The sequence below is a fragment of the Leguminivora glycinivorella genome, chromosome 5 (genome assembly GCF_023078275.1).
Source record: "Leguminivora glycinivorella isolate SPB_JAAS2020 chromosome 5, LegGlyc_1.1, whole genome shotgun sequence".
NCBI classification, from domain to species: domain Eukaryota; kingdom Metazoa; phylum Arthropoda; class Insecta; order Lepidoptera; family Tortricidae; genus Leguminivora; species Leguminivora glycinivorella.
Genome location: NC_062975.1, coordinates 14,686,683 through 14,705,629, shown reverse-complemented (window position 1 = coordinate 14,705,629; position 18,947 = coordinate 14,686,683). Strand labels below are relative to the sequence as shown.

Genomic DNA, 18,947 nt, shown 5'->3' with positions numbered 1-18,947 from the left:
CAAATGACACTCTTAGTGACATCTAGTGACATAGATTTACGGCTGCCAACGGGGTACGGTATTTAGTATGGACTCTGCTGGTCCTTTATAATAATCGTCCTTGGTTGTGGTAAAAAATGTTTTTTAAAGGAAAATGTAAAAAAAATACCGCCCCCCTCCGGGGCTATCTCCGATGTTTACCAACATAAATTTATGACATTTTTACCAAATATGGCTATTCTAATGAATATTACAGGAAAAATAAAATCGTTGGTACACGTATCTTGAAATCTTTTTTTAATTTATAAAAACCTTTCAGATTTTTATTTACAATTTCAACACCCTTGCGGCTATTCATTGTACCTGTATTTTTTTACAGAATAGCAATGAAAGTACCTGCTTTCAAATAAAGGAAAAATTGTTAAAATCACGCAATAAATAATTATCCCATAAAAATCATCTTCCATACTAGCTCGCGCACATAAGTTTACTTAATTGTCCGATAGATATCGTTGTACGCTGAACGCTCATTTCCTACATCGCGTTTTTCCTAATATAATATAATGATGTCTGTTCAGTAGCGTCCTTAGGACATGTCGTAAACTATTGACGTCGGATAGTCTTGATTTTCTTTGGACGTTGTCTAAACAATAAAATTGTGTATTAAAATATTACCTGTTATTAGTATGGGAAATTGAGTCTTGTCTTGAGGGATTTAGTTAAGTCTGAAAAAATTCGCACTTGGCCGGTTTTTTTTTCTGTAAGGCCTTAGGATTTCGAAATACTAATTTAATATTTAGGTAACATACCTACTAATAAGATCTCTCTGTATCAATTTTCAGACTTCTTGCATTAAATTTAAGCCTCATACCTTCAGACCCCGTTTAAGGGCAAGGGAGGTGAGTTCCACCTTTAAGAATTATTGTTTTTAATAGGTTACATACCAAATTTCAGCTTTCTTGGACTCCAGGAAATACCCTGCACTTTTGATGATCATTTTGGTTGCTATTGATTTTATATCCTAAAATTTTGTTTATCTGAAATGATCCAGAGTTACAAAAAAACGACGAATCTTGAGAAAAGATCTCTTCTTTTGCTTCGTTGCTTGGTTCGTCTTTAACCGTGCCCCCAGATTTATATCTAGATAAGTTTAGGTGCTTTGTAGATATTGGACAATGTGTAAGCGTTTAAATTTTAGAAAATTCGTATTTTAACAGAAAAAAAGTCAATTTTAGTATAAAAAGGTTTTATATAAAACTTATTAATAAATTATAGTAGGTATATGCAATATTTCATTAATACAATAGGATAGGTTAGTAGGTGGGTATACGTTCACTACCTTATTGTACCGACTGTACGATATGTCTCCTATGTGGCAGTTCTCTTGGCAGTGTTTAGTTCAGTTGCTATATTAAGTTTTATTACATACTTAAATTACAATCTATAAAAATGTACCCTAATTATAATACTAATATGGTAAGTTAGTATTTAAACTAAATATAAATAAATACAAAACTAGGTTTCTACCGAGTTTTGGAGTCAACTGGATAGTAAAGCCATTTGAATTCGTAACCTTTAAGGCCATATTTTTCATCTTTTTCAGTTTCTGGCTTAGGCACGTCTTCCGAGAGAAGATCGAGTACTTCTTGGGTTATCTTAGGGCGGAATCCATTTTCATCGGCCACGTAGTCTACTCTCGTCCTTACTCCGTTCCTACCAGTAACATAGTAGTAACCTTTCTTAGCACCGTTGGTGTAGCCTTCCTCGTGGTGACCATGGAAACCGACCGTGTAATTAAAGGTGTATAAAAGTGTTGTCATATCATCCTTTGTCAATCCGTTTGGCAGTCCTTGCCTTTCACCAGGAGCTTTGTAATTTACATCTGTGTTCTTATCAACGATTTGCATTTGGGCTGAAATAAGCTGCGGCTTGCTAGGACCTTGAGCGCCAATTTGGTTATTTTGGGCTCCAGGCGTTTCACCAAAACGTGACTCAATTTGTTTTGGATTTCTCTCTCCGGACGGAGGTAAAAGATTTTGTTCTGGTCTTTGAGGAAAGTTGCCTGATGGGGCATTTTGTCCAGATTGTGGCACATTTTGTCCAGATTGTGGGGAGTTTTGTCCACCTTGGGGATAGTTCTGTCCTGGCTGCGGGTAGTTTTGTCCTTCTTGAGGATACTGCTGTCCCGGTTGCTGGTAATTCGGCCCGGCTTGCGGGCCTTGTCCTTGAGGATTATAACTATTGGGGCCCTGTTGGGGTAAGCCTGGCCCCTGAGGATAATTCGGTTGGGAATTTTGTCCACGTCCTGGGTAGTTTGTTTCACCGGCTGATCCTTGTTGAGGGAAGTTGGGAGCGGCCGCCCCGGCGCCTCCTTGAGTTGGAAGATTTTGGTGTCCTTGCGGGAAGTTTTGAAAGCCATCAGCTGCCTGAGGATACTTCGGTGGGGTGGCGGGGTTTGTTCCCAGGACAGAAGATGGCAGAGGATCCCGAGAAACTACCGCGACGTCTGTCAATTTTGGCGCTTGCGTTGTGGTTGCAGGCAAGCTACAGTGTGAGCAGGATTTAGAGGGCTGGTTTGGTTTCGGCTGCTGGGGAGTGGGACCCTGGGTTATTGGCGCTTGTTGCGATGGCGGGAAAGGTAGAGAGTTGCCTTTTCTAGAAGGTACTTCAGGTGACGTTGGATCTGAAAATAACAAGCACAATTCTATGACTGTGATTCCTCATCTCGTGTGACTCGGTTCCTCATATTTCTATATTTCTTAAACATGCCTATTAATGTATTCAATACATTAGTATTTAATACAATAATATTAAGTTATAATGACTACAAGCCAAGCGCGGATTCAGCTTCGTGCCCAGGGGGGGGTCACGTGGTAAAGGCCTGGGGCCCCAGGGGGGGGGGGTCACGTGGTCTATTTGTATGGCCAACTTAGGCTCCAGGGGGGGGTCATGACCCCCATGACCCCCCTGGATCCGCGCATGCTACAAGCACGGCTATTTTACGTGGATATGATGAGTAATATTCATGTTAAAAGGCGTGGCAGTCAATAAAAAACTCTTAAAGGTTTACCATATCAAATCCGTTTGTAGAGTGTAACGAAATAATTAATATAAGTAACTATTTGCGTTTAACTTGATTCTGTACCTGACGTTATAACTGACATAAGACAATAACTCACACACACTACTCATTTCCTCAAAGGTTGACTGGAAGAGATCCCATTAAGGGATAAGTCCGCCTACATTGTATATTACTGACTCTGTAACTGTGTCTCTTTTGTTTCCTTTATGTACAATAAAGCTTATACATACATACATAACATTGTACATAAGTAGGGACACATCAAGGTATTATTAATGAATCTAATATTGATATAAAGAAATATAAATAAATGAAATAGAAGTCGACAAATATTGTACGCATGCTTTTATGATACTAGTAACTATTATTGTGCAACTTACATGGTTTGACTCGAATGTTCTTCATAGACAGGATCTTGAAATTTCCATTTTCGTCAGTAGCATAGACAGTTACATGGTAAACGCCATCTGCCGTGATGAATCCGAATTCGCCCATGATGATACCATTCTCGTCTGCAAACAAACGTTATGATTATCGCAGATTTATTTGTTTGAAGTGCCTTGAGACCAATAAATTGTAAATCAATATTTGCTCACGACGACTGGACTCGACCATTTGACTAGGTGACTCAGATAGCTAAGTTAGGTTATGCAGCCTTCTTCTTGACAGCTTACTTTTCAAATCAATATGTCATTCAAAACTAAACGGCATCGGCAACATAATCTCTTGTTTTATATTGATTTAAACTAACACGCATATTATTAAATCGGACTTAATCGCGTAAAACTTACGTTTTATATTTAACCCAACATAATACGTCCGTGGTCACGGGTCTTGTTTATCAACATCTTCTTGTGAGTTTTTCGAACTACCCAACCAGGCAGAGTCCTAGCGTAAAAGTTGACAATCAAGTTAGTTGAAAAACTTACAGCTAGAAGTATTTCAACTATGTACCCGTTTAATGTCATGTCCGAAACGTCGGGTTAAATATAAAACGTAAGTTTTACGCGATTAAGTCCCGTTTTAATTTTTGGTTTCCTTTTTTTACTTGTTTGTATTTCGTATGTTTTAGTTTCACCGTGTTTTGGTTTTCACTGTTAAGCCGTGTAACGTATTTGAAAAAATAAATAATAATAAATAATAAGTCATTGAACATGTCGATAAATTAACATCAAATAAAACCATAAGACATAGTTCTAAATTCATTGTAAACGTTGCATTGTACTTCGTCTAAATCAAATAGGTAAAATGAAAGTAAGTATCTCAATTTTTACAGCGTTGTTCGCGAGCCGTTGATTTAAATAAATTTCTTATTATTTTCACAGGAGTTTTGAATCATTCATGGATGTTAATCTTGTTCAATACGTAGAGAGTCATCCATCGTTTACGTCGCATGATGTACGTCAAAGGAGTGACAAATGTATAAGATCTCAAAAATATTGAACAACTAGGTACTCGGTAAAAACTATCTTCATTCCACACTATAATTGTTACATAGTCTTACAAAGTATTGTTTATTATAATATTAAAATTATGCAGTAAATTTACATAATGTTTTAGGTAAGTTTTTATTACTTTCAAATGGCCAAAATATCCTAATTCAATTTTATATTATAAACAGGCTTATTGTCTTACTGAGGACGATAGACAAAACGTTTTGCTAATTTCTAAAATACAATATATTTATGACATAATCATGGTAATGTTATGGTAGTTGACCGGTTTCGGCGTCGACTGGTCTCATGTTAATACAATTTTCTTCACACATCCGGTGAGTGGTCACTGCCGTCACTGGTCACATAAATTGATAATTAATTAAAAACTGAACCTTATTTTCACTAGATATATGGCAGTTGTATTTGATTCCAATTCTCTTAATCATAAGTTACATCTAAATTATTTATTTGGATGGACAGTTTGATGTTATTGTCCCTATTATCTAAAGTATCAGATAATGTTAATGTTAAAATGCTGTTAATGCCATTTTGAAACTTGATTAAAATATCTCCAGTAATGGTAATTAAGTAACTGACGAATATGAATTTGTATTTTATATGTAAGATATAGATAGCCCATGCCACAACACATGTCGAAAACTCACGTGGCTTTTATTTCAATAGGCTAGTTTCCTATACTTGAAATAAAATATTTTTTCTACTCCCGTACTGTTAGTTATTCGTGAGTTACAAGGTAGTGCATAGAACTTTAAAACCCTACATAAAAGATGTCAGGACAAGTCTATCTAGTCTATACCCTGAAAACATTTTGTAGCAGTAGCACGTTATAGCTGTTAAAGCTCTGTAATACATTGCTACCAACTTAACAAACCAATCACTTCATCGTAGAAAATTAAAATATTGTATTAAATAGGTACATTGTTGCCAACCTTAGAATGTCAGATAAAGCCTGGCATTCGCAGAGTCGAGTCTTGTTCGTTTTCTGCTGCGTTCATTGGCGACGCGTCGAATCGCATTGAAATGTATGAGAACTCGATTCGACGCGGCTCGATTCGTCTTAGTGGCCAGGCTTCAGAGAACCATACCATAGACAGTTTTATTTTCATGTTTGCACTCAAATGGCATATTCAAAATGGTGGTGGTATTTGTTGAATTTATAATTTTCTTTCAAAGTAAGTGCTTGGTCGTAGAAAAAGTATTGTATGCAACGGTGTTTAACTGAGTCAAAAAATGCTCGTGGCGTCTTTACCCACGCCACTCACCTTTTTTGACCTCTTTTAACCACCAGTTGCATAAAATACTATTATGCAGTGCACGAAATAAAATACCAAATAATTAGAATAAAAATATGGACAGCAGTTATTTTTAATAGTTATTTGTTATACAAGGGGGCAAAGTTGTATTTTAACGCCAAGTGTGGAATTGAAAAACGAGCAAGTGAAACGATTCTATAGTTGAACCACGAGCGAAGCGAGTGGTTCGAGAATAGAATCCTGAACTTGCGAGTTTTTTAACACATGAGAAGTAAAATACATTTGCACCCGAGTGTAACACAAAACTTTTCCCCTCACTATAGCGAGGAAACTAAATAAAACGCAAAAAATGCGTTTATCACTGCTTTTGCTTTGACGACCGGTCTGGCGCAGTCGGTAGTGACCCTGCCTGCTGTGCCGCGGTCCCGGGTTCGAATCCCGGTAAGGGCATTTATTTGTGTGATGAGCACAGATATTTGTTCCGCATTGATGTATCATTAGTACTAGATACACAGTCAGGCGAAAAAAATGGCTACAGTCAAACTCTAGATCTTACGAAAAAGTACAGAGTTGGTGACTTAGTCATTCGCCGACCGGCGTCGAATGACAATGTCGTCGTGCTCGGTTAAGAATTGTAAAAATAGCACAAAAAAACACAAGAAAGACAGTGGGATGAGTTTTTTTACGTAAGTAATTCAAATGTATTGACAAATTATGTATAAACTCGATGCAATTTCGTGTTTTAGAATAAATTTAATTAATTGCAAAAATAAAGGATTTTCATGGAACAAAAAGGTACGGAGTCGCTATTATTTTATTTACATCTACTTACATGCGTTTTCTTATACATGTGCCTATTGTCGAAAAAGTAGGTAGGCAGTGTACAGTAGCCATCAGATATATGGCAACGAACGAGATGTTCAAAAATATCTGAACATACACTCACACGTTTTCTGATATCTTTGAGTAACTCGTACGTTGCGATATATCTGACTGTATATTTTTAAAATACGTGTAGCAAACTTGAAATGGCAGATTTCATCACTTTGTCTCGTATGTACTTTAATAGCGTTATATTTTAATTCAAGATTCCCTCGGGATCCCAAGGTGGTGACAACACCGTCCGTCTACATTACTAATTAAAACTTAACCAAATATACTCAAAATAAACTAAGAAATGCCATCAGCATCCTCGGTTAAGTGGCTCTAATATAGGCCTATATTAGAATTAAGTTTTTAGTTTCATTTATACTGTAATTACTCTGTATCTATTTTGTCAGGAAGTATTAGTTTCAAGACTCATGTCTACTTGCTATCCCGAATCCCTTCATTATCGTAATTGGAAGAAAGTATACCTACCAGTGCACAAATTACTTATTCACATCACCTTCCGTCCTTAAATGGACTTTTTCTTCCCCGCTAGGAGAGATCAAAGTGGTACTTTTCTTCCCTGCTAGGAGGGATCAAAGTGGCACTTTTCTGTTCAAGGACATTTATTTGCCGGTATAAAATATATTTTTTTGATAAACTTGTTGATTTGTTGAGTTATTATCTCATCATCCCCCTAGCGTTTTCCCGGCCTATGCCTCGGCTCAGGGAGAGCCTTAGGGGTCCGCTTTGCTGAGTTATTATCTAATAGTATTAAATAAATCTGTTTCATCTCTATGTTCCTTCATTTTTCTCTTAGGTGGTGTGAAAAGCAGTATGTGTCACACGGTAGCAAAATTATTTTCACCTTGGGCGTTAACACTTGAATCCCTCATTACGCTCAGGATTCCATTTTAGAATCCCTCGCTACGCTCCGGATTCTATTATATAATCCTCCGCTACCTTTAGGATTCAATGTACGCCCTCGCCGTAAATTTATCATTTTGCTCCCCTGAGACACAATCTATTATTTGGGTTGTATTTATCGAAATAAATATTGTTGCCGGTTTTACAGGTGGTTAAAGGTTTTCACGATTGTTGTATGGGAGCCCCCTTAAAAACATATTTTATTTTGTTTTTAGTATTTGTTGTTATAGCGGCAACAGAAATACATAATCTGTGAAAATATCAACTCTCTAGCTATCACGATTCTTGAGATAAAGCCTGGTGACAGACAGACAGGCAGACGGACGGCTAGACGGAAAGTCTTAGTAATAGGGTACCGTTTTTACCCATTGGGTACGAAACCATAAAAAAAGATTATATTTACAATGAAAACCTAGGTATACTGCCAATTTGGCAAACAAGTGAATTTGTTTATTATAATAGATGTCTTAAGTCAAACCTTGTATATAAAATGTAAAAAGTGTAAATAAACTTATTTTGTTATAAGAGGTTTTTTATTACTCAACGTGCCTAATATTATTTATGCGACTCCATGCATCCGATATTCTGATGATTTGTAGTTTTGACATTGATTGTTTTTCTAATGACGTTTCAGTAGTTGCCAGTATCGCGGTGATCGGACGAAAACGGTTTATATGTTACTTATTTGAAAACTCGTATCGAACGGTTCACGAATTTGATTCTTACGGCTTACATAACAAATTCGGTTTTCAAAAAACAGATATATTTTGATTTTAGGTTTAAGTTAGCGTTATTTGCACCTATCTGAATAAAGTTGGAATGTCATTTGAGGCCATTTTTTTCGACTTTTTTGTTCGGGAATGTGCGTCTATATTAGATATTTAATTTAGTCTAAGTATATAAGTATTTATATATTATATATATCGTTGTCTGAGTACCCACAACACAAGCCAACTTGAGCTTACCGTGGGCCTCAGTCAATCTGTGTAAGATGTCCTACTCGTATAATATTTATTTATTTATTTTAGTAGTTCCACAGGTGGTAAATCATCTTTATTACTAGATTCACCTACTTTTATAAATTTTTAAGCAGTTAATTTGACTTTATTCAAGGTCAAATTACTTTACCCACTAGTGGATAAAATGCGTTTTTACCCGCTGGTATTAAAGGACAAAACACGTGTTTCCGAGCTAGTGAGGGGAAAACATAATTTCTATTTAATAAGTCAAAGAGAAAGATATAAAGTAAATGAATTGATCGTGACGTCACTCCTCACGATTTCATATTAATTCCATATTAGTAAATCGTTTTGACGGTTCTTAAAAAGGAGCTGATTTGACTAGTAGGAAACTAGCATATTACGAGGAAAGGGGCTCCCAAGAGTCCCAAGGTTTCTCTCTGTCTAGTGGTTCTAAGTCTGATTGATTTCCTACCTTTCTTCTCATGTCGATGTTGTTCTCCATCGATATTGAAGCCGAACTCGTAGGGTCTGTTCTCGTCTGTGTACTTGTCGGCACCTTGGGCCTGCAGACAACAGGTCACAATGGTCGCCAGGACAAACAGCCTCCTTAGTTGAAGCATCTGAAAAATAAAATCATTAATATTAGTTAAATTTAAGTAATTTAATAACTTATTTCTAGAAATATATTGTTAGGAAATGTTAATAGGTATTATATGTATGCACAAAAAGTACAATTAAATACCGGAAAAAAGTTGTTAAGTATGTAAAACCAAAAAGTCGACACAAACAATATAAATGAAATTCTTATCAAAAATATGAAAATCTACTAACACTAGTCATCCCAGTCAAAGTCAAGGATATTTGATGACAAAATTCGTTTAACCCCAGACGTGATTTAAAAGCAATAGGTACTATACATAATATTATTTATTCATAAGTAAGATACTTTTAACATGTTTCATTCATATGTAATGTAAAACGAAGAATAATCTAATAAACACGTATTTTAAAGTATGTAACTGTACTTCTTCTATGACTTTTATCAACTAAAATTATGTAGGAAAATTATGTCACAGACACTGAAAGGTAACAGTTGTAGTATGATTGTTACTTACTGTCTGATGATCCATAAAATTAGATATCGTTTGATAAGGATATACATATACAATACTTTTTAAGGCATTTTATAGCTCATAAAAATAGTGAAATTAATGATATAATAATTCGGATTTGTTATGTTCATAAAAAAACTAATAATTTATAATCTAACTCTAAAAGTCACAAGTCGGCTTAGGTATGACAAATGTGAGCCAAGACAGCAGATTTATGCATAATACATACATACATAAATATATATCAGTGCATAATGTTTGACTTGGCGTTAAGTACTTCAAATTAATTTAAGCATAAATTTAGATTTTGAGGCTGTTTATTGACATATCTATAAAGTTGTGGACACCTACCCGGATATTTGTTCAGTTACAATTTGCTAAAACGACGATTTATAAAATTGACCGAATGCGTAAGCGATTAGTACTGAACCGAGTATTCATTAAATATTATTTACTTAAATAACTGCCTTCACAAAAATCTTAAGAAGGTTGGATGGCTCTTGATAATGTAAAATCTTAAAGTAGTTAGGTACTTACTTCACACTATTTTTACGAATACTTATAATAAGTCAATTTCAATTCATCGGTATATTTGGCACATCGATCGATATATTTAATCACCATACATTTATACTTTTTCTATCCTGTCAAAGTAAGGTCAGTGCGGGCAAGACCGGCTTAGTTTATTTGAATTAAAGTTTGAGTGGATAAAACTCTATAATTAATGTAGTCTGGCGTTATGCGCATGGTCCTATGGGATAGCAAATATTATATTTTACAAAGCTTATACAACATTTTGGTGAATTAAGGTACTTTTAAGTGATAAAAATCACATTTTATAAGGCTCGGCGGGTTGACCGTCCTCCCGCGATGTGTACGGAAAGACCGTCTAGTGCTTGTTGTCGCGTAATTTCATATGAGACTAGGTTCCAAAATCATGATCATTGTTATTTCACGTAATAACAGAGCAGAATGTGCTAGATAATTAATAAAATAACGTTGAAATTTTGAACATATAAGCATTTTTCTATTTATAAGGCAAGACCGCCGATATGTCCCGTAGATGGGGTTCATAACCTTTTCTTTTCAGGTCCAGATAATACTGTTTTTCCAACGAACACCTGCGAATCCAATTTAGTCACGATAATTGACCCATGACACGCTGACCCATGACCCGTTGACCCATGACAACTTTTATGTCAAAGTGACAGTCAGCAATGTCAGATTTCCAATTGGTCATTAATTTTGAAGTCAGCACCCCCAAAACCCTATTTGACGACACCCATGACGACTTTTGTGTCAAGTGACAGGCAGCAATGTCAGATTCCAGATTGGTTATTAATTTTGGAATCAGCACCCCTGAGAACCTATTTGACCACACCCATGACCACTTTTATGTCAAAGTGACAGTCAGCAATGTCAGATTTCCAATTGGTCATTAATTTTGAAGTCAGCACCCCCACAAACCTATTTGACCACAGCCATGATCACTTTTATGTCAAAGTGACAGTCAGCAATGTCAATTAACGGTCGGGTAGCCGTTAAAGAGTCGGTCAAAACCGTTTTAAAGGGTACCCATACGGTCCCTGTTGGGTAATGCTGATCATAAAAATATAAATGACCAACTTGAAACCCTACTCTCTTTGGAAATATTTGTCGTCGTATGTTGCACAATATACATATTTATACTTAAACAAAAATAATAAAAAACGGGTAGAACTTACGATAATTCTACCAACTTGAATACGATGATGAATAATGCAGTGTAGGCTTACTTCTCTTCACCTCTTATCATTCTTCACAACTATGTCACATATATTTTTTTTCACTTAATACATTCGAATGATTTTTGTAACACCATACGAATCATTATCAAAACTATATTTCGAAGTTAAATTCAAAAATGGTACATCTACCATAAGCCAAAAACGTACTTATATATTGATATTGTTTACACTCGACTTATTTCCAATAAAGCCTAAAAAAGGTTGGCAACTCCTTGTTTATCATATGCCGGTCTTGCCTTTCTCTTTTATGCCGGACTTTCTGAGTAGGCACAATTTCTAAGTTACATATTTCAGAACATAAAACTAGAAATTGAGCGCGTTTTCAGTCGATTAATAGTACTAGTCAGAAAGAACGGTTATTAAATGACTCCGTTACATACACAATATACAAATATTCCGACTGCTTCTATTTTATTTTAATTTTTTGCGGAACCATGTTGAACTCGATGTTCGAGTTCGAAACACAAATCAAGTTTTATGTTAACTAGTGTTCGTCCTAGAGATAGGTATTGAAGACCAATGGATTAAGGATTAAAAACTGGTATACCTCCGGAGGTGTGAGAGGCGTAGATATATAAACACAAAAGTTAGAGTCAATAGACGGTCTTTCCGGGTAGACGGTCTTTTCCACACTGACCTTATATTTTATGTAATAACAATTAGGTACTGAAATTTTATCCTTGATCGGATTTATTGTTTATTTAGTATTTGATGTATTTGTTTTTTAAACAGCTATTGACTAAGGACAAAACAAATTTAACTATGACTGCAGTAACTATGTTTTTTATAAAAACATTTTATTAGGCAACTCGTATGTCACTTCACTTTAGAAGTTTTTTTGTCAAGCCTCGACCTTCGATATAGCAAAACTTGTCATTTATGAGTTCGGTTTAAGTGTTCTTGTGATGAACACTTAAAGTTACTTTGTTAGAACGAGGTTCAAGGCAGTTGTTAAATAAGTTTTGCAAATAACTATAATAATATAAACATAAATGTTTGTTAACTGCTATTTGCTTCAATACATCGGCGTTTAATTTTTTTTCTTTGAGGCCTTACATAATATTAAAATAGTCCAAGCTGAGTTGAAAATGAACCACGTTTTTTACTCACACAGCTTACGAAAGGGTTTATATTAAACGTATAAACCTTATCATATTATAACGTTTACATAACACGTGCAAAGTCTGTCATACAAAAAACTAGACAGCTTCGTCGGACCCTAACAATCGAGGCTTCATTGACAAGTTTGTACTCTTATAATGTCTAAAAATCAATAAATTTGTATTATACACCTACTTAAATTTAATCTTAGTATCCATCTATTTTTATGGTAAGTACTTACGCCATAGGCCTTGATATGAGGTAATTTATGATGGTAGGTACTTAAAAAAAATATTGCGTCTCTTTTTATTGATTTTCTGAATAGGAAGGTTCCGGATAACAAATTGATTAGATACATTCAGTTATAACACAGTTGTGTGAATTGCTTTAATTAAATAAGGCTTGCAATGGAGTTTGTAGACATCAGGGTGGCTAGCCGAATGGCACAAACGCTCACGAAACGCTCACGAAACGAAGCGCTAGTAGATATCTATCTCTATCGCGCTTGCGTATTGGCGCGACAGAGCCAGCTGCGTATCGCTTTCGTTTGGCGTCGGAGAAATGCCATTCGGCTACGGGGCCAGATGCCTACTATTATAATGACCAAACTACGAACTATAACATTACAAACAAAAATAAATATAGGAAAGTCACCTAGGTGTTACAAAGTTCATTTACCTTTAACATTACCTAAAAACCATAACTTAAAGTTTTATCGTCTGTATAATGGTTATAAGAAAATAAATCCCTCCATGGAAAGGCTGCCGATAATTTGAATGGCGAATTATAATATTTATAATATTAAAAGGTTACAAAAAACCCGAAGATGGCTTGTTAGCGGCGGTGTCAATGTGGTTATTATTATTAGTTACTAACCACCAGCATACACCACCTGCTATTCCGGTTTCAATCAATTTAAGACTCCTTAACACGTTTCAAGTCACGCGAATCTTCCCAATGATCTCGGTAGACAATTTTTTTAAATAATATTATAAATATCTTACTTACTTCATTCTTCATATATTTTAGCATTATGCAAATAAATATAAAACATACATATGAATGGATTTAATTAAGGTTTTATAGATAAACGGCATATATTATTTTTATGACTGCAAACTGCTTTTGTCGCCAACAGAACACCTACGATTAATTGATTTTATGGGTGATTCTCTGTAAGGATGTTCAACAAACAGTCCCCTGGCAATGATTTTTTGAAATATTTATTAATGAAATCCTAAATAGTTAGTATAATTTAATAAAACCCATTTGCCTTAATTAAATTATACAAACTATTTCTGATTTTATAAATAAATATTTTAAAAAATCATTGCCAGGGGACTGTTTGTTGAACATCCTTACAGAGAATCACCCTTTATATTGTTTTGTTTTGAACAAAAAGCCGTTGAATAAAATGGATCTAATGAAAAGTGGTACCTTCAACTATAAATACAAAAATAGCCGTAATATATAACGGTAATATCCAAAACGTGGTAGCTAAATAAAGTTCTCAAACGTGACTTTTACTTTAATTTGAAATAACAATATAATTATTAATTATATTCTAAAAGAATGTACTTATATATTAAAAAAATATATAATAGGTTATAAGCGACATTCGATTTCATAGGGATATTTTATTCATCTAGATCTATTTTGTTTACTATTAGATATTTGTAGCTTTCTTGTGAGTTTACAGAATTTCATTACTGGACGCATAGAATGAAAGCGCATTACTGATTGTGCGGACAGAAAACCATCGAATAATACCCGAAAAGCTGCGACTAGAAAAATCAAATGGTTGTACAGATGCCAATTATAAATAGTAATTGACCTTTTCAAATACATTATGTTTGTAATTTTATTCTTATGTCGTCTTACAGACAAGTAAAAGTAGGTTGTTATAACAGCTGAAACCTAGTAACAGCCATGAGGGTAGGAGAGCCCAAGAGGGGTTTTTTGCGGTATCTCGAGCGCGTCAGATTAAGACACGAGGGATATCTTGCACACTGTAGAATAGTGTGCACTGACTGAACTACGTCATGTGAACCTTTTGTGAAGGGGGGGGGGAGATATTTATACTTCAGCTAACTGAAATAAGCAGATTATTGTCTCCCCTCACCTCACCACACCTTAGTGACTTTTTCCAATTTTTGGTTTACAAATTTGTGATTCTCATAGATCTTAGGCACTGGTCCCACCACTAGCTAGTAAAGCGATGAGCTATCGGCTATTTATGCGACAAAAGATAGTCGTTGCCGTGTAAACAAAAGAAAGAGATGTATTATAGCTGAGCGATGAACTATAAAATAGTCAATAGCTCAGCTATAATACATCTGTCACTTTTATTTACACGGGAGCGACTATCTTTTGTCGCACAAATAGCCGATAGCTTATAGTTTGCTAGCTCGCCGTGGGACCAGTGCCTTAGACAGATTTTAACAGCACATACTATTTAAGTAGAGGATAAATAACCTAACTTGCATTAATCTGACACGTTAAGCAATTTTTATGTGTCCACTATTTTTACTTGACATTTTTGAAACCGCCTAGCCAGTCGCCCTCCGCAACAGTACCCAGAGAAATGAAAAATATTATACGAGTATAATATTTGTTTGGCCCTTATCTTAAAAAATACAATTATTCCCAAACAAGCTCGAGGAACTGTAAATTTAGCATCCTCGGCTCTGCTTAGCCTCGAGGTTGACTGGTAGAGAATGCTTTAAAGCATTAAGTCCGCCTTTTTGTACTGCAAGGTTTTTCTTTCGTGTAATAAAGATTAAATAAATAAATAATTTATTGCCAAATGAAAACCCCGAATCAAACGAACTTTTGGTTAAAAGTAGGTACATATGCACAAAATAATTCTAAAAGATATAAATAAGCAAGCAAATATAAATATAATTGGTTTCCCATGGGGTACCTAAATAATATTTTTGGGCTACAATTAGTAAGTATGTACCTACGGGTCAGCAAGGAGATGCAGGCTACGGTTACTGCTGACCATTAGACGTGCCATGCCATGTGCTTGTTTGAAACGGATGTTGTATAAAAAATGTAAATAAACCAATTTGTTTAATTTTTAAATACTAAATGGCGTTGACTGAGCTTTATCGTTGTTCTAAATGTCTTTATAAAATTATAATAATTTATTCAATTTTGTCGAAACAAGAGCAAATATATGGAGCAAGCTAGGCGTTTATAAATAAATATTCAAAAAAAAACAATGATTTTTATCGTTTGTTTATGTTTAAAATTAACGTATATAATGAAGGTTTTATTTTAAAACTTTATAGTTTAATGAAAGCTTTTTGAATTGTAAAATATCAGTTATATAGGTACCATTTTACCTCAACAAATGATTTTGCGATTTTTTTTAAAACTCACCTTGATTAATGAGGACTTAGTTACAAATCTAATTTACTTCATTTGGATACAAAATATAGAACAGATACGTACCTCGCTTATTATGTGGTATGGAGAGGGTGCGAAGATGCCGAGACCATGTGGCAGCCACCGCGACCTGTTGCGTAAGAAATCGCACGAGACTGTGCCGATTCCTCACATCACGTAATTTATTAATACGTCCACACAGACTAACTTGTACGTAGACAGTTAGACACTTCGCGCTATTGTGGATATTTGTGATATGGCCATTAGACGGATATTACATTGACCGCGGGTCCACGTTCGCACGCCGCTCCGGTGAGCGAGGGGAATAGTCCTAAATATCGTGTCATCATAATTTAATGTTTATAATTTAATAATAATAATAATAAGCCGGGCAGTGCTCGTTGACATCACCATCCCCCATGATGAGAATCTCGTGAAAGCCGAGAAGGACAAGTCCAGTAAGTACCTAGACTTGGCTCACGAGATAACCGCCATGTGGGATGTTGAATCAACGATCATTGTTCCGATAGTCGTTTCAGCGAACGGTCTCATAGCGAAGAGTCTCGACCAACATCTTAAGAGACTCTCGCTAGGTGGCTGGATCAAGGGCCAGATGCAGAAGGCGGTGATCTTGGACACAGCACGGATAGTTCGACGGTTCCTCTCTCTGCAGCCCTAACCACCGGCAGCTTGGGCCCTGCCCCGCTGCTGGCGGCACCCTAGGTTAGGTTTTTTATAATGTGTTTATATGGGTTTTATATTGTTTTGTATGTGTTTTTGTATTTTACTTTTATATTCATATTATAAACAGCCTAGCCTAAGATTTGAAAGAAATAAAGAGAATAATAATAATAAAATAATAAAATCATTTATTGTAAAAACCTACATACAGCGCCTTAAAACCAAATTACTTACTTTCTAAACACTTAAAACTATATACTAAATAACAACAAAAGAGAAGATGCATCAGTTACACAACAAAAAGAGGAGTATTGAAGTTAAAAACATTGGTGCTGGCGCTGGTGTAGTCGCTACAAAGGGACGCCACTCAGCATATGCTCTGGTATAAGTACCACAGCGCTGGTCTTCCGTCGCGCCCCGGGCTGAGGGGTAGCTTTATGAACTATTACCTAAGGTAATGACAAGCATATAACATTGCTCAAGAAAACAGATCTATACAGACACAGTTGAAAATATGCATACACAATCATTCAGACATATAAAAATAGCAAATTAGTTAAAAGATTCCGATAGTGAGTACCTATGTATACTTATGTTTATATATTAATAGAATAAATAAATAATAGTTTTGCACATCCAATACAGCTAAAATCATTTATTTAATACAGATAGGAATATAGATAAGAAAGAAACAGGCTATACGAGTACAATAAATAAATAAATAAATATGTGTAGTAAGTCATATTAATATCCCAACAAGATTTCAGTAATCCACGTTACGTAACGGACACGGCATCTGCAGATTAAAAAGATATTTTTTAAATTTGCATTTAAATGAATATAGCGAAGTGGAGTTACGTATAGGAGGGGGTATGTTGTTCCAGCACTTCGTGGCAGAGTAACGAAAACTGCCACGAAATGCTGCTGCGACACCGTGTCTTGGACAGATTAGTCGAGTGGCCTCTCTAGTGGGACGCGAGGAAAACTTTAATTTATCAAACAAATACGGGGGTTGTTGATGATGGATCACACCGAAAAGTAGACACGCAAAATGCAAAGAACGTCGTGCATCCATTTTTAACATTTTACCGCTGTTAAGATAGGGAGTCACATGAGTTCGTGGCGGTATGGGAAAGCAAAAACGGGCACAGGCGTTTTGGATGCGTTGAAGAAGAGCTTTAGACCGAGCCAGCAAACAACCGTTAACTACTGTATCGACATAATTAAGCCTGGACAGTACCAGTGTGTCACATAATTTTATTCTGAGGTCTACGCTAAGATGATCACGCACCTGGTACAGGACTCGTAGTCTATAAAAGCAACTTTTAGCTGCTTCAAGAACATGCTTTTCAAAACGAAGCTGTTCGTCCACAAGCAATCCAAGGTTACGTGCCAAGGGGACTCGTTCAAGAGGGTCCTTACCGAGTAGTACTCCAGGGTTCAAACTGGCGACTTTTTCAACCTGACATTTGGTACCGAGCACTAGAAATTGAGACTTTTTGGGGTTGAGAACTAGATTACATTGTCCAGACCAGTCGACAATACGAGCAAGATCCCTATTCAGCAACTCAACGGCAGCTGGAGTCTCTCGGGGAAGGAATGTTTTGTAGATTTGCAGATCGTCTGCGTACATGTGAAAGTTACAATTACGTATGCAACTCGAAATGTCCGCCACGTACAAAATAAACAATATGGGTCCTAAAATCGATCCCTGAGGGACTCCACAATTTACAAAGGTGTTTTGAGAAAAATCTGTTAATCCGAATGAATTACGTAGCCCTACTCTTTGGGAGCGGCCAGAGAGGTAACTATCAAACCATTTTATTGTTCCCTCATCAAAACCATAGTACGCAAGCTTGGACAAGAGCAATGAGATGTTTATGGTGTCGAAGGCACGAGAGAAATCCAGTAGCACTAAGATGGATGCCTCTCCTTTGTCTTGTGCTGTAAGTACATCATCTATTACATCAAGAAGAGCCGTGGCGGTGCTACGCGCTTTTCGAAACCCAGACTGCTTGTACGGCAATATATTGTTAGTTTCTAAGAAAGCAGTCAGCTGGAGGCAGACTATCTTTTCCAATACTTTAGACAATGAGCAGAGAACACTAATTGGTCTGAGGTCCTTTAAATCAGTAGGCTCCGAGGTTTTAGGTATTGGCCTAACTATGGCCGATTTCCAGTTTTCTGGGAAGGTACCGGTAATGATAGATTGGTTAATCATTTTAGTGATAATCTGTAATGTCCTTGGTAACGTTAGATCGATCATATCTCGTGTGATGCCGTCAGTACCTACAGCGTTGCTTGTAAAAGATTTAGTATAGATATAGAAGTATACAAGAAATATTT

The 18,947-nt window shown here is 35.9% G+C and overlaps 1 protein-coding gene across 1 annotated transcript; it reads right to left on the bottom strand.

The window, feature by feature from the left end:
• Window positions 1–1,200: 1,200 nt before the first annotated feature.
• LOC125226535 lies at window positions 1,201–18,822 on the bottom strand. Its single transcript, XM_048130525.1, has 6 exons — window positions 18,375–18,822; window positions 18,024–18,224; window positions 15,987–16,087; window positions 9,000–9,147; window positions 3,442–3,573; window positions 1,201–2,662 (listed from the first exon to the last, which is right to left on the bottom strand). The coding sequence occupies exons 1-6, from the start codon at window positions 18,820–18,822 to the stop codon at window positions 1,503–1,505; spliced, it is 2,190 nt and encodes a 729-aa protein (XP_047986482.1). The 3' UTR covers window positions 1,201–1,502.
• Window positions 18,823–18,947: the final 125 nt, after the last annotated feature.